This window comes from Oncorhynchus clarkii, chromosome 17 (genome assembly GCF_045791955.1).
Source record: "Oncorhynchus clarkii lewisi isolate Uvic-CL-2024 chromosome 17, UVic_Ocla_1.0, whole genome shotgun sequence".
Classification (NCBI taxonomy): domain Eukaryota; kingdom Metazoa; phylum Chordata; class Actinopteri; order Salmoniformes; family Salmonidae; genus Oncorhynchus; species Oncorhynchus clarkii.
In genome coordinates this window covers 8804111-8819550 of record NC_092163.1, presented here as the reverse complement: position 1 = coordinate 8819550, position 15440 = coordinate 8804111, and the positions used below count along the sequence as shown (strand labels likewise).

The 15440-nt window shown below is 39.7% G+C and overlaps 2 protein-coding genes across 2 annotated transcripts in view; both read left to right on the top strand.

Annotated features, from left to right (window-relative positions):
• The window catches only part of LOC139370208 (zinc finger protein 436-like), a 32034-nt gene that overhangs the window by 1549 nt on the left and 15045 nt on the right, over positions 1-15440 (top strand). The window contains exon 2 of the mRNA XM_071109553.1: positions 2493-2601. Within this exon, the coding sequence (XP_070965654.1) occupies positions 2587-2601 (15 nt within the window). The 5' untranslated portion in view covers positions 2493-2586. The remainder of the gene's footprint in view (positions 1-2492; positions 2602-15440) is intronic.
• On the top strand, positions 3325-14883 carry LOC139369979 (zinc finger protein 135-like). Its single transcript, XM_071109262.1, has 4 exons — positions 3325-3424; positions 3620-4123; positions 13065-13169; positions 13713-14883. The coding sequence occupies exons 1-4, from the start codon at positions 3325-3327 to the stop codon at positions 14315-14317; spliced, it is 1314 nt and encodes a 437-aa protein (XP_070965363.1). The 3' UTR covers positions 14318-14883.

Sequence of the window (15440 nt, the reverse complement as noted above, 5' to 3'; positions counted from 1 at the left end):
CCCTGTCGCGCATCGCCACCTTGCTGTCAAAGGTCTAAAGAAAAATGTAGAAAACAACTATGTAAAGTAGCTTGAGTAACAGTATAAATTTAAACCGTCCCCTCGCCCATACCCGGGCGCGAACCAGGGACCTTCTGCACACATCAACAACTGACCTACGAAGTGTCGTTACCCATCGCTCCACAAAAGCCGCGGCCCTTGCAGAGCAAGGGGAACTACTACTTCAAGGTCTCAGAGCAAGTGACGTCACTGATTGAAACGCTATTTAGCGCCCACGCTAACTAAGCTAGCCGTTTCACATCTGTTACACTACCACCACGGGGGGAAGTAAGGTGGTACGACGTCCCCGGCAAAATAAATAGTGGGGGTACGCCGTACTGGTAAAACATGAGCCTTTCACAATAATTAAAACATGAGCCTTTCACAATAATTAAAACATGAGCCTTTCATAATAATTAAAACATGAGCCTTTCACAATAATTAAAACAAAATGTCAAACTGTAGGCTAGTAGACCACTATTTATCACTACTGCCTGTCAGAGGAATGAACAACGAGCCAATGGCCTTAAACGGGTGGTGTAGCCTACGCTCCATAATGTCAGTGTTCTCGTCTAACCACATCACATTTTGCCAAGGCAGAGATGAGTGGCCGACACGAGACTCACGCGGAGAGCAGTGGACGCATAAATTCTGGCATAATGACAATCTCCAAATGTCATCACACTTTCTGGTGTTTTGTGTAACAGATGTCTCTTTCCATTCACGACTGTAGCCTAATAAAGGAGACCTTTTGAAGTGATTGTTTGACAATCAGATGAAAACATTATTTCATGACTGGTTGTGTTTATGCCACAATAAAACATTTACATTTATAAAGTCAAATCACAAAATCTTTATGACTCACAGAGATGCTATTGAATTAAAGGGATTCTTAATGTAATTATATTTTTTTCAATTTAACCTTTATTTAACTAGGCAAGTCATTTAAGAACACATTCTTATTTTCAATGACTGCCTAGGAACAGTGGGTTAACTGCCTCGCTCAGGGGCAAAACGACAGATTTGTACCTTGTCAGCTCGGGGATTTGATCTTGCAACCTTTAATTTACTAGTCCAACGTTATACTGTTACATTTAGCAACGGTTATGAACGAGGCCCCTGTGAGTTGTAGAATTTTGCCAGTAACAGAGTGACATGCTTCAGTAAGGTTGGCTAAGTTTGGCTTTTTAGTCTTCATTGTCATAGTTATCAACTGTACACTCTAAAAAGAAAAGGTTCCTTGTGTATCCTTTAGGAGTTCTTCAAATTGAAACTGTGAGGGAAGCCCTATAAGTTCTTCACATTGAAACTGTGGGGGAAGCCCTATAAATTCTTCACATTGAAACTGTGGGAGAAGCCCTATAAATTCTTCACATTGAAACTGTGGGGGAAGCCCTATAACTTCTTCGAATTGAAACTGTGAGGGAAGCCCTATAAGTTCTTACCATTTAAACTGTGGGGGAAGCCCTATAAGTTCTTCAAATTGAAACTGTGGGGGAAGCCCTACAAGTTCTTCACATTGAAACTGTGGGGGAAGCCCTATAAGTTCTTCAAATTGAAACTGGGGGAAGCCCTACAAGTTTTTCAAAATGAAACTGTGGGGGAAGCCCTACAAGTTCTTCACATTGAAACTGTGGGGGAAGCCCTACAAGTTCTTCACATTGAAACTGTGAGGGAAGCCCTATAAGTTCTTCAAATTGAAACTGGGGGAAGCCCTATAAGTTCTTCAAATTGAAACGGTGGGGGAAGCCCTATAAGTTATTCAAATAACCTTTTAAAATAACATTTTGGGGTAAAAATGTATCCCCCTCCCCCATATTATTATTAATATGCATAACAATAACAACAATAATACAATATTTTAGTTATCAGTGTTATGATTTTAGTGGCAAAGCAGAATACAAACAATCTAAACATGAGGTAAACTCCCAGCAGAGCCCCAAGTCCAATGTCCAATCCTCTGGCCTGTTGATGTTAATGTGTTGATGTTCTCCGTATATAGCCAGAATGATTTTGCAGTGCATGATGATTGAACAGGTTTCCTGTTATATTCAGAGGTGTAGGGATGGTGAAGTCTGTGAATCCAAAAAATACAAAGGTATGTTAATTGGTATGTGTTATGCATATCACATTTACCATCCTCCTTCCTTACCTTGCCAATGAATATCCCATAGGACAATGTATGTTTATGAAAACCAATATCCCAAAATATTTTTTCATTCACACTTACCACAAAAACCAAGGTAAAAAATAATAATAAAATCAAATCAAATTTTATTTGTCACATACACATAATGCGAGATGTTAATGCGAGTGTAGCGAAATGCTAATGATGAATATAACAGGAAACCTCTGGCTATTCTGGCTATGGATACCGAGAACATCAACAATACTTGGCAGGGTAATTTGTATTTTTCTATCACAAAGTATAATTTATTTATTCTCCGGTCCAGGTGGTGGCGGTAATGCAACATTATACTGGATGCCACCCGCCGTTAAACCAAAGAAGGAGTTGCGCGAGCTAGAACAACAACAGCTGCCAGTTCAATGTCAAGCGTCAAGGTAAGACCTAGATTTCTAATATATTCTGAAACGATTCCATATGTAAACATTAGTAGGCGGATTATTTATCCACGTCCACCAAATTATGTGTAAACAATAGCCATTTTAGCAAACGTTAGCTAGCTTACTCACTGGTCATTAAAATGCCTACTCAAGCTAACGAAGGTTTCTATCTATCTATCGATCGATCATGCCAAGCAACTCTTAAAGATGCTGTTGTGAATGATACCGTTATTTGTTATTAAGACAGTAATGTGAATTGTGTGATGTGTGAATTGTCCATCTTCAAGATGGCAAAGATATATTGGCAACCCTTAGCTAATAAGTTAGCATGGCTAGTTAGCTAGTCTGTTTCTAAGGCTGGCTAGCTAGCAAGCTAGTTATTTTAATTTCAGTACCTAATCATTAGCTAATTGGTCATTTTAGAGATTACAAATCAAATGTTATTTTGGTTCGGCAATGTTTCAAATGAACTTCTTGCTGATAATTTGTTTATCGTTTTTTCCTAGTGAGAAAGTGACAGTAAAATTCGTCAGTAAGCTAATGCTAACCCAACTAGCTTAACGTTGCAAACGCTAGCTGTACAATCGCCAAAGCAATACTAGCTAGCTAAATGTATTAGTGAATATTTAGATATATTCCTTTATTAACTAAGATGTTCCAGTTGTGAAACTCACCTTACGTTTTCGTTTATGCCTCTTTTGAATCCTACTATAGCCTTCCATGTCTGAACCCAAGTCCCTGGGTTCTTACTGTGGTGTTCCGGCACAGAGAAGCTCACAGTGGGGTCCAGAGATGGTCTTAGTGAAGCTGGAGGACTGCAGTCAACCACTGGAACTCAATGTGATAGTCAAAGAGGAGGAGGAGAGAGGGATTAAAGAGGAGGGGGAGGAGAGAGGGATTAAAGAGGAGGGGGAGGAGAGAGGGATTAAAGAGGAGGGGGAGGAGAGAGCATTCAAAGAGGAGGCAGAGGAGAGAGCATTCAAAGAGGAGGAGGCAGAGGAGCGCACATTCAAAGAGGAGGCGGAGGAGAGAGCATTCACAAAGGAGCAGAGAGCAGTCACAGAAGAGGCGGAGGAGAGAGCATTCACAGCGGAGCAGAGAGCATTCAAAGAGGAGGCGGAGGAGAGAGCATACAAAGAGGAGGAGGAGGCGGAGAGAGCATTCAAAGAGGAGCAGAGTGCAGTCACAGAGGAGGCGGAGGAGAGAGCATTCAAAGAGGAGGAGGAGGCGGAGAGAGCATTCAAAGAGGAGCAGAGAGCATTCACAGAGGAGGCGGAGCAGAGAGCATTCATAGTGGAGCAGAGAGCAGTCACAGAGGAGGCGGAGGAGAGAGCATTCACAGCGGAGCAGAGAGCATTCACAGAGGAGGCGGTGCAGAGAGCATTCACAGCGGAGCAGAGAGCATTCAAAGAGGAGGCGGAGGAGAGAGCATACAAAGAGGAGGAGGAGGCGGAGAGAGCATTCACAGAAGTGGAGAACAGGGAAGAGGAGGAAGAAGTAGATGGGAACACTGACCCAGGTAAGTTCAGTAGTTTAGGATGGAGAGAGGCTGGTGCATTGACAACCACAGGGGATTCCAGAACTATTATTGTCTTTCCACCAATCTGGTAACTTTTTCTTTGAAGGGGTAAGCGGGGTAGGCTCTGTCCACCAATTAGGGCTGTGTATGTACATTTATTTTAATTTGTATCAACATGCCCAGAAGATCAGACTGAGCATTTCAATGGCAAAAGGAGGCTCAGGGAAATCAATGATAACAAATATATTTGAAGTTATTTTCATGAAATAAAAACATGCAGTGATTTATTAAAAATACTGCATGGGGGCTTTAACATTATGGGCTGTTTTCAGCTGGCGATTAGGAGGCCCAAATGTCAAATACACATTAGTTTGGAATTGTAAGAGCATGAGCGCTGGCATTTTCCAGCCCCAACGCCAGGTTCACCTATGTGCCTGCCTAACATCTGTGTAATATCAGTTCACTTGTGCTGAGCTGGGAGTGGTGGCAATATTGGAGGTGTGTCCTTAAAAACACTGATAGTTTCATGCAGCTCTAAAAGGAATGTTTCAGACCCACAAACAGCAGGTCTCCTTGGTAACACAGTTGGTTTAGAGAGTGGAACCACAACCTATCCAGCCATGACACACAGTGTCCATGGTAGAGAGATGTTCATTTTGTGCTGGTGAATCTGGTATTTACAAACAGCCTACCCTACTCCTAAATCCTGGCTGGTTTAACAGCATCACATAGGTGTCTTTTCATCCTGGCCATTAGCCCAGTAGCCTAATAATAAAGGGGATTTAAATGGTCTACTGAGAGTGCCTTGAAATATTAGCCTTAATGTTTTTTCATTATTCACAATTCACATACCAGCATACTTCATTTTCCTCGTTTTGAGTAAGCTATCCAGCCCCAACTCCAGCTCCAAACTATTCCATCCTCCTATAATGCCATCAACTATTGATAGGAGCCTAGTATTTTTTAATACACTTGCAAATGTTATGTGTGAAGACATTTAGGCGTGTGCACAGAGAAGCGATTTTATGAGTTGATGTTTCTGACCCAAATCCTATTTAGAAATATTGTTGTTGGTTTAACAAATAGATTTGGGTTTTAATCAAATTAAACGAAAACCAAAGGTATTAGAAAGATTCAGTGTCCACGGTTTCATGGTGAGAACGGACATGGCTTCAATGCAATTTCTCCTTCTATTTATGGAAAAGTGCACATTTGCTCCGTTAGATGGATGAAGGATGTTTATGAAACATAACAATACAACAGTATAATGGTGAGTGGACATTTCCCCCGTTAGATGGATGAAGGATGTTTATAAAACATAACAATACAACAGTATAATGGTGAGTGGACATTTCCCCCGTTAGATGGTTGAAGGATGTTTATAAAACATAACAATACAACAGTATAATGGTGAGTGGACATTTCCCCCGTTAGATGGTTGAAGGATGTTTATAAAACATAACAATACAACAGTATAATGGTGAGTGGACATTTCCCCCGTTAGATGGATGAAGGATGTTTATGAAACATAACAATACAACAGTATAATGGTGAGTGGACATTTCCCCCGTTAGATGGATGAAGGATGTTTATAAAACATAACAATACAACAGTATAATGGTGAGTGGACATTTCCCCCGTTAGATGGATGAAGGATGTTTATGAAACATAACAATACAACAGTATAATGGTGAGTGGACATTTCCCCCGTTAGATGGATGAAGGATGTTTATGAAACATAACAATACAACAGTATAATGGTGAGTGGACATTTCCCCCGTTAGATGGATGAAGGATGTTTATAAAACATAGCAATACAACAGTATAATGGTGAGTGGACATTTCCCCTGTTAGATGGATGAAGGATGTTTATAAAACATAACAATACAACAGTATAATGGTGAGTGGACATTTCCCCCGTTAGATGGATGAAGGATGTTTATAAAACATAACAATACAACAGTATAATGGTGAGTGGACATTTCCCCCGTTAGATGGATGAAGGATGTTTATAAAACATAACAATACAACAGTATAATGGTGAGTGGACATTTCCCCCGTTAGATGGTTGAAGGATGTTTATAAAACATAACAATACAACAGTATAATGGTGAGTGGACATTTCCCCCGTTAGATGGATGAAGGATGTTTATAAAACATAACAATACAACAGTATAATGGTGAGTGGACATTTCCCCCGTTAGATGGATGAAGGATGTTTATGAAACATAACAATACAACAGTATAATGGTGAGTGGACATTTCCCCCGTTAGATGGATGAAGGATGTTTATAAAACATAGCAATACAACAGTATAATGGTGAGTGGACATTTCCCCTGTTAGATGGATGAAGGATGTTTATAAAACATAACAATACAACAGTATAATGGTGAGTGGACATTTCCCCCGTTAGATGGATGAAGGATGTTTATAAAACATAACAATACAACAGTATAATGGTGAGTGGACATTTCCCCCGTTAGATGGATGAAGGATGTTTATAAAACATAACAATACAACAGTATAATGGTGAGTGGACATTTCCCCCGTTAGATGGTTGAAGGATGTTTATAAAACATAACAATACAACAGTATAATGGTGAGTGGACATTTCCCCCGTTAGATGGATGAAGGATGTTTATAAAACATAACAATACAACAGTATAATGGTGAGTGGACATTTCCCCCGTTAGATGGATGAAGGATGTTTATAAAACATAACAATACAACAGTATAATGGTGAGTGGACATTTCCCCCGTTAGATGGATGAAGGATGTTTATGAAACATAACAATACAACAGTATAATGGTGAGTGGACATTTCCCCCGTTAGATGGATGAAGGATGTTTATGAAACATAACAATACAACAGTATAATGGTGAGTGGACATTTCCCCCGTTAGATGGATGAAGGATGTTTATGAAACATAACAATACAACAGTATAATGGTGAGTGGACATTTCCCCCGTTAGATGGATGAAGGATGTTTATAAAACATAACAATACAACAGTATAATGGTGAGTGGACATTTCCCCTGTTAGATGGATGAAGGATGTTTATAAAACATAACAATACAACAGTATAATGGTGAGTGGACATTTCCCCCGTTAGATGGATGAAGGATGTTTATAAAACATAACAATACAACAGTATAATGGTGAGTGGACATTTCCCCCGTTAGATGGATGAAGGATGTTTATAAAACATAACAATACAACAGTATAATGGTGAGTGGACATTTCCCCCGTTAGATGGTTGAAGGATGTTTATAAAACATAACAATACAACAGTATAATGGTGAGTGGACATTTCCCCCGTTAGATGGATGAAGGATGTTTATAAAACATAACAATACAACAGTATAATGGTGAGTGGACATTTCCCCCGTTAGATGGATGAAGGATGTTTATAAAACATAACAATACAACAGTATAATGGTGAGTGGACATTTCCCCCGTTAGATGGATGAAGGATGTTTATAAAACATAACAATACAACAGTATAATGGTGAGTGGACATTTCCCCCGTTAGATGGATGAAGGATGTTTATAAAACATAACAATACAACAGTATAATGGTGAGTGGACATTTCCCCCGTTAGATGGATGAAGGATGTTTATGAAACATAACAATACAACAGTATAATGGTGAGTGGACATTCCCCCCGTTAGATGGATGAAGGATGTTTATAAAACATAACAATACAACAGTATAATGGTGAGTGGACATTTCCCCCGTTAGATGGATGAAGGATGTTTATGAAACATAACAATACAACAGTATAATGGTGAGTGGACATTTCCCCCGTCTCTTTGATATTGGATCTTTATCCAGCTCCTGTGAAAGAGTTTCTATGTAAAACCCTCCATAGTCTAAGTTGCCTTGTCTGTATTAAACGCACAGGGAACAAATCATGGTGCCTGTAACTGTATTTAGACGGCCGATTATGATTAGAATTATACACTGTCTTTTTAGGCCTTATCAATAGCCTAGTGAATTTAATCTTGCTTTTTGACTGTTTGGAATCAAGACTGCAATTTACAGTAGGCCTAGCCCCTATATCAGTGTTAATGCTATAGCCTATGTTTAATCATGTATTTCCACATTGAGGCAATGCAATAAGAACCATGCTGACTGCAAACATGTTCAACATATTTAGCAAATATGGGGCAAGCAATTTAACGAACTAGTTGGAGTTGGAGTTGATGACAACGCAATAAATAAAACTGTGAAGACACAACATGAAGGAGCCACATATTCAGCCATGGAGCTTACTGATTGGCCAGTGAGGGGCCAAGTCTCCAACCCCCACAACTTGTTTATTCATCAAAACCCAGCTCTTTCACGCCACCACAAGCTACTGCGCCCATAATTCCGATTCTGAAAATGGGCACAAATATTTACCATTGCGTTAGGTTTGTTAAAATAGAGCCCTCTGTCAAACGTGTAGTTCTGGAGTGGCCTATTCAAGGTCCAGACCTAATCCCAAGTCATAGAGACAATCAGAAAGAGGGAAAATGTGTTTTCACGGCACTGTAAGGGTTAACAGGGTTGTCCTGTTATTCTAAACCACTCCGCTTCCCACCACAACATGGCCATATACAGTAGAACCAGCTCACCTGTTTATACATAAAGAGTAGAACCAGCTCACCTGTTTATACATAAAGAGGAGAACCAGCTCACCTGTTTATACATAAAGAGTAGAACCAGCTCACCTGTTTATACATAGAGGAGAACCAGCTCACCTGTTTATACATAAAGAGTAGAACCAGCTCACCTGTTTATACATAAAGAGTAGAACCAGCTCACCTGTTTATACATAAAGAGTAGAACCAGCTCACCTGTTTTTACATAAAGAGGAGAACCAGCTCACCTGTTTATACATAAAGAGTAGAACCAGCTCACCTGTTTATACATAAAGAGGAGAACCAGCTCACCTGTTTATACATAAAGAGTAGAACCAGCTCACCTGTTTATACATAAAGAGTAGAACCAGCTCACCTGTTTATACATAAAGAGGAGAACCAGCTCACCTGTTTATACATAAAGAGTAGAACCACCTGTTTATACATAAAGAGTAGAACCAGCTCACCTGTTTATACATAAAGAGTAGAACCAGCTCACCTGTTTATACATAAAGAGTAGAACCACCTGTTTATACATAAAGAGTAGAACCAGCTCACCTGTTTATACATAAAGAGTAGAACCACCTGTTTATACATAAAGAGTAGAACCACCTGTTTATACATAAAGAGTAGAACCAGCTCACCTGTTTATACATAAAGAGTAGAACCACCTGTTTATACATAAAGAGTAGAACCAGCTCACCTGTTTATACATAAAGAGTAGAACCACCTGTTTATACATAAAGAGTAGAACCACCTGTTTATACATAAAGAGTAGAACCACCTGTTTATACATAAAGAGTAGAACCAGCTCACCTGTTTATACATAAAGAGTAGAACCAGCTCACCTGTTTATACATAAAGAGTAGAACCACCTGTTTATACATAAAGAGTAGAACCAGCTCACCTGTTTATACATAAAGAGTAGAACCACCTGTTTATACATAAAGAGTAGAACCACCTGTTTATACATAAAGAGGAGAACCAGCTCACCTGTTTATACATAAAGAGTAGAACCACCTGTTTATACATAAAGAGGAGAACCAGCTCACCTGTTTATACATAAAGAGTAGAACCACCTGTTTATACATAAAGAGTAGAACCACCTGTTTATACATAAAGAGGAGAACCAGCTCACCTGTTTATACATAAAGAGTAGAACCACCTGTTTATACATAAAGAGGAGAACCAGCTCACCTGTTTATACATAAAGAGTAGAACCACCTGTTTATACATAAAGAGGAGAACCAGCTCACCTGTTTATACATAAAGAGTAGAACCACCTGTTTATACATAAAGAGGAGAACCAGCTCACCTGTTTATACATAAAGAGTAGAACCACCTGTTTATACATAAAGAGTAGAACCACCTGTTTATACATAAAGAGTAGAACCACCTGTTTATACATAAAGAGTAGAACCACCTGTTTATACATAAAGAGTAGAACCACCTGTTTATACATAAAGAGAAGAACCACCTGTTTATACATAAAGAGTAGAACCACCTGTTTATACATAAAGAGTAGAACCACCTGTTTATACATAAAGAGTAGAACCACCTGTTTATACATAAAGAGTAGAACCACCTGTTTATACATAAAGAGTAGAACCACCTGTTTATACATAAAGAGTAGAACCAGCTCACCTGTTTATACATGAAGAGGAGAACCAGCTCACCTGTTTATACATAAAGAGTAGAACCAGCTCACCTGTTTATACATAAAGAGTAGAACCAGCTCACCTGTTTATACATAAAGAGTAGAACCAGCTCACCTGTTTATACATAAAGAGTAGAACCAGCTCACCTGTTTATACATAAAGAGTAGAACCAGCTCACCTGTTTATACACTATGATTTGACTATTAGATGGTCAATGTTTCTGTCTTAAAAAACGATGTAGAAGGAATAGTGTCTTTGTTTTATTTAAACAAGGTTAAAGGTCAATGTTTCAGTCTACGTTGGCCTTCATCAGAATAATCCCACAAAGGGAAGTGCCAGTGTTATGATTTTCCTTTGCGATGATGATGTATTTTTTAGATTGCACCTCGACTCACGTTGATTGAGAGCCCTCCTCTTCTCTCCAAAAAGGAATAGTTTCACCATCTTTAAAACGAGCGTTCAGTTTCCGTAACGGGTTTGACCTTAAAACGAGGGACGGTCCTAAATGAGTCACTAATCACATGAAATAAATAATAACGTTCAGAAAGGACTTTCTAGAAGCATCAACGCTAGGGCTTTACAATGATGGTGAAAATGTCGATACGTTTTGGTGTTCGATGGGTTAAACTCGTCCAAGACGTCCACTGAGGTGCACAGGAGGGACTTGTCAAAATGCTACATATCTGCACTTCTCTGTGGTCATTTTAATATAACAAGCTTTTAAAAGTCATTATTGGTGCACAATTTCTTCTTAAAATATCAAAGCGATGCAGAAGAGACGTTTTTTTTTTCCTGGAACATCCATATTGTGTTTGTTTAGAGGGGCGGCCGGCAGCCTAACGGTTAGAGAGGTGAGCCAGCGACCAAGGATTGACAGTTTGAATTCCGGGTCCTGCAGAGAAGTTGGTGCGTTGGCAGCCCCTGGAGGTTCCAAAACTCTGTCGGAAGGTGAGCTGTGCAACTGGAAGGTTGCTGCTATCTGATATCAAAATCCCAGACGTCATCACCCGCTGTTGTGCCCTTGAGTAAGGCACTTAACCCTCCACAACAACTGCTCCACGGGAGCCAGAGCATGGAAGTCCCCTGCTCCAACCTCTCCAACCTGTGTCTTTCAGGGACAAAGCAGAAGTAAACATTTTCATTGAACCTTGTGTACAATGGGGAACATTCTTAAATCTAGAATCCTTTGCTGCTACATCAATTTTTTGACTTTGAAATTAATGATATTTACCCATTGATTCTTGAAGAATATCACTTTTATAAATGGCACATGAGCGTAGTTCAACGGTTGTTCCCCATCAGAACCCAACAAATAAGCTTGTTTTACTCCAATTTTTGTAAACAATGTTAAAAGTAACCAAACACTGTATCGCCTCTAAACATGGTTAAAACTATAATGTTGATATCATGCATGGTCAGTCCTTGTATCTTCAGATCTGTCTATTTCATTTGAGAGTGGTTACATTTCCCTCAGTTTTACCACAACAGAGATGTGGTGTTTTCTTTGTTATTGGTTTAAATAAGGAATCTAGATTTTTAAGTCCAAGTGCACTCAAAATGCAGTTTTTCCTGTGTTTTACATCATTTTGTACGACAGCTGATGAAACTAACACTAAAAGTGTGATTTAAAAAATGTCCTGTTAGTTGCTGTTTTACGCAGGACCTTGTAATCAGCAGACTTGTGTGGCCGGGAGTTGAGGCTTCCATGGTGATGTCACCATGTGGTAAATTGTGCAAAGTTCTTCCTGGAGAAAGTTTTTTTTTTTTTTTTTTTTTTTTGCTAAAAAGCTTTTTTTTTTTCTCTTTCCAATTTCAATGGAAATCTACACTGAACAAAAAATGTAAATGCAACCTGTAAAATATTGGTCCAATATTTCATGAACTGAAAGAAAACATCCCACAAATGTGCATGTACAAAAAGTTTATTTACATTTGAGGCACAAATTTGTTTATATACCTGTTAGTGAGCATTTCTCCTTTGCAAAGAGAATCCATCCACCTGACAGGTGTGGCATATCAGGAAGCTGATTAAACAGCGTGATCATTACATGGAACTGGGGACAATAAAAGACCACTCTAAAATGTGCAGTTTTGTCACGCAACACAAGGCCAAAGATATTCAAGTTTTTTTAATGTTCAATTCTCTTAATGTTCAATTCTCTAACATAAGCACGCTGGAGAAGTGTGCTCTTCACGGATGAATCCTGGTTTCAACTGTACCGGTCAGATGGCAGAAAGCGTGTATGGTGTCCTGTGGGCGAGTGATTTGCTGATAACGTTGTGAACAGAGTGGTAATGGGTATGGGCAGGCCTTGTCAGCTCAGGGATTTGAACTTGCAACCTTTCGGTTACTAGTCCAACGCTCTAACCACTAGGCTACCCTGCCGCCCCATATCTATGACCAACCGATGCATATCAGTCATGTGAAATCCATAGATTAGGGCCTAATGAATGTTTTTTAATTCACTGATTTCCTTTTATGATTATAATTTTTGAAATTGTTGTTTCTTGCATTTATATTTTTGTTCAGTGTATTAAAGTGAAGTACTCAATTGTTACCCAATAAATGGTTTGATATTGATATAAAAACGGCTGTTAAAGACCATTTCAATGCTGTTCCTGATTCTAATCCCATATCTGTTCATATTCCCACAGGAGAGATCTCCAACCCAGGTTCAGACAGTGAGCCCAGTTCCACAGCATCAGGAAACCATAAACACAGACAGAGGAACTCCAGACAAAAACATCACCACTGCATGGACTGCTTCACTAGTTTCTATGATCCAGAGGAGTTGAGAAGACACACTTGTAGGCCCCGACCCTGCTCAGATTGCAGAGGCAGTGTTATTTGTCCAACTCACCTCAAATCAAAACAGACTCAAAAAACGATGGCGACATACCCGTGTGGTCAATGTGGGATGAGATGTGAAACACCAAGCAAACTCAAGACGCACCAGAGAACTCACACAGGAGAGAAGCCATACCACTGCACTGTTTGTGGAAAGGGTTGCAGTCATTCGGACCATCTAAAGACGCACCAGAGAACTCACACCGGAGAGAAGCCTTACCACTGCTCCCAATGTGGAAAGAGTTTCAGTCAGTTAACAACTTTGAGAAACCACCACCTAACTCACACAGGACAGAAGTCTTACCTCTGCTCTCATTGTGGGAAGAGTTTCAGTCAGTTAGCCAACCGAAATACACACCAGTTAATTCACACAGGAGAGAAGCCATACAACTGCTCTCAGTGTGGGAAGGATTTCAGATCTCCAAGAGAATTAAAGTCACACACGAGAACGCACACAGGAGAGAAGCCTTTCCACTGCTCCCAATGTGGAAAGAGTTTCAGTCAGTTATCAAGTCTGAAAAGACACCAACTGACTCACACAGGAGAGAAGCCTTACCTTTGTTCTCAATGTGGGAAGAGTTTCACCACGTTATCTGAACTGAAGCCACACCAGATAACTCACACAGGAGAGAAGCCTTACCTCTGCTCTCAATGTGGGGATAGTTTCACCAGTTTATATTTCCTAAAGAAACACCACCTAACTCACACTGGAGAAAAGCCTTACCTCTGCTCTCATTGTGGGAAGAGTTTCAGTCAGTTAGCCAACCTAAATACACACCAGTTAATTCACACAGGAGAGAAGCCTTACCACTGCTCTCAATGTGGGGCTAGTTTCACCAGTTTATATTTCCTAAAGAAACACCAGCTGATTCACACGGGTGGAAAGCTGTTCCAATGCTCCCAGTGTGGTAAGAGTTTCAGTCATTCATCAACTCTGAAGAAACATCAGATAACTCACACAGGGGAGAAACCTTACCGCTGTTCTCAGTGTGGAAAGAGTTTCAGTCTGGTAGGAAACCTAAAGAGACACCAACTAACCCACACCGTAGAGAAGCCTTAACAATGCTCTCATTGTGGGAAGTGTGTCAGTCATTTACACCACCTAACGTCCAGTTAATTCACACAGGAGAGAAACAATACCGCTGCTCTGTGTGGGAAGCGTTTCAGTCAATCAGCAAATTTGAAGAAGCATCAGGGAATTCATACAGGAGAAAAGCTGTGTCGTTAGATCTGAAGACACCCGTTTGTTCACATAGGGGAGAAGCCTTAACTCTGCTATCAATGTGGGGATAGTTTCACCAGTTTATTTCCAAAATAACACCAGCTAATTATGACTAATAATAACTTACCTGGTTAGATAAAGGGGGTTAAAAAATGACTTGCAAAGGATTGTGGCAGCTGCTCCCTGTGTGGAAAGCTTCAGTCAGTGAACAAATTTGAAGACCCACCATTTCACTGGCACAGTGTGAGGAAAAGATTCCGTCGCCTAGGAGACCTAAAGAAACACAAGCTAACTCACCCTGGAGAGATTCCTTACCATGTTCTTAAAATAAAGCTGGTATGAGAAGGCTTTATTGTGAACATATCCCTATTTCAGGAATCACCAAACAGGCAGCACGGCAGAGAAAACTGAGTGAAGTTGACATTGTGGAAGCCATAGCTAATATCTGTCCATAGAGAATCCTGAGTAATCACAGACATCATATATTCTAGTTGGATTTCTACATCACTTTTTTTTTTTTAAAGAAGAAAAAATATATAATTTAGTCACGGAAAATGTAAACAACAAAAACTTCTAAATGGCAGAAAATAAACACAACTATTGTAAGTATCCTGTCTCTCTTTATTATGGAGGGTTGAAGAGTCATTATATCTGGTGCTTTACAGGTAGGCTATACTGTAATTAAAGCTGTGGCGTTTGGTGCCGTTTTAAGATGAGAAGGAATATATATATTTTAAATGTATGAGCCTTATTTCTATTACAGCAGACTGGATGACTGTCATTCATATTCCATTCATCCAGATCAATGGAACATCGATAGGTTTAGGCTACTACACGATACTCATTTTCCCTCTACCCATCACGAGGATGCTACAACCTGGCCTATGAATTAAAGTTTAAAACACAGGTGCACAGGTGGAGATAATTTAGAGTAATCAAGGTGACAGACGCGTTCAATACT

Bases quoted from the DNA above. Each gene is read 5' to 3' on its own strand.
- LOC139369979 (XM_071109262.1), top strand. From the start codon at position 3,325: ATGTCTGAACCCAAGTCCCTGGGTTCTTACTGTGGTGTTCCGGCACAG. The intron at 3,425-3,619 runs GTCAACCACTGG...GCACATTCAAAG, and splicing joins AGTGAAGCTGGAGGACTGCA to AGGAGGCGGAGGAGAGAGCA. The intron at 4,124-13,064 runs GTAAGTTCAGTA...ATATTCCCACAG, and splicing joins AGATGGGAACACTGACCCAG to GAGAGATCTCCAACCCAGGT.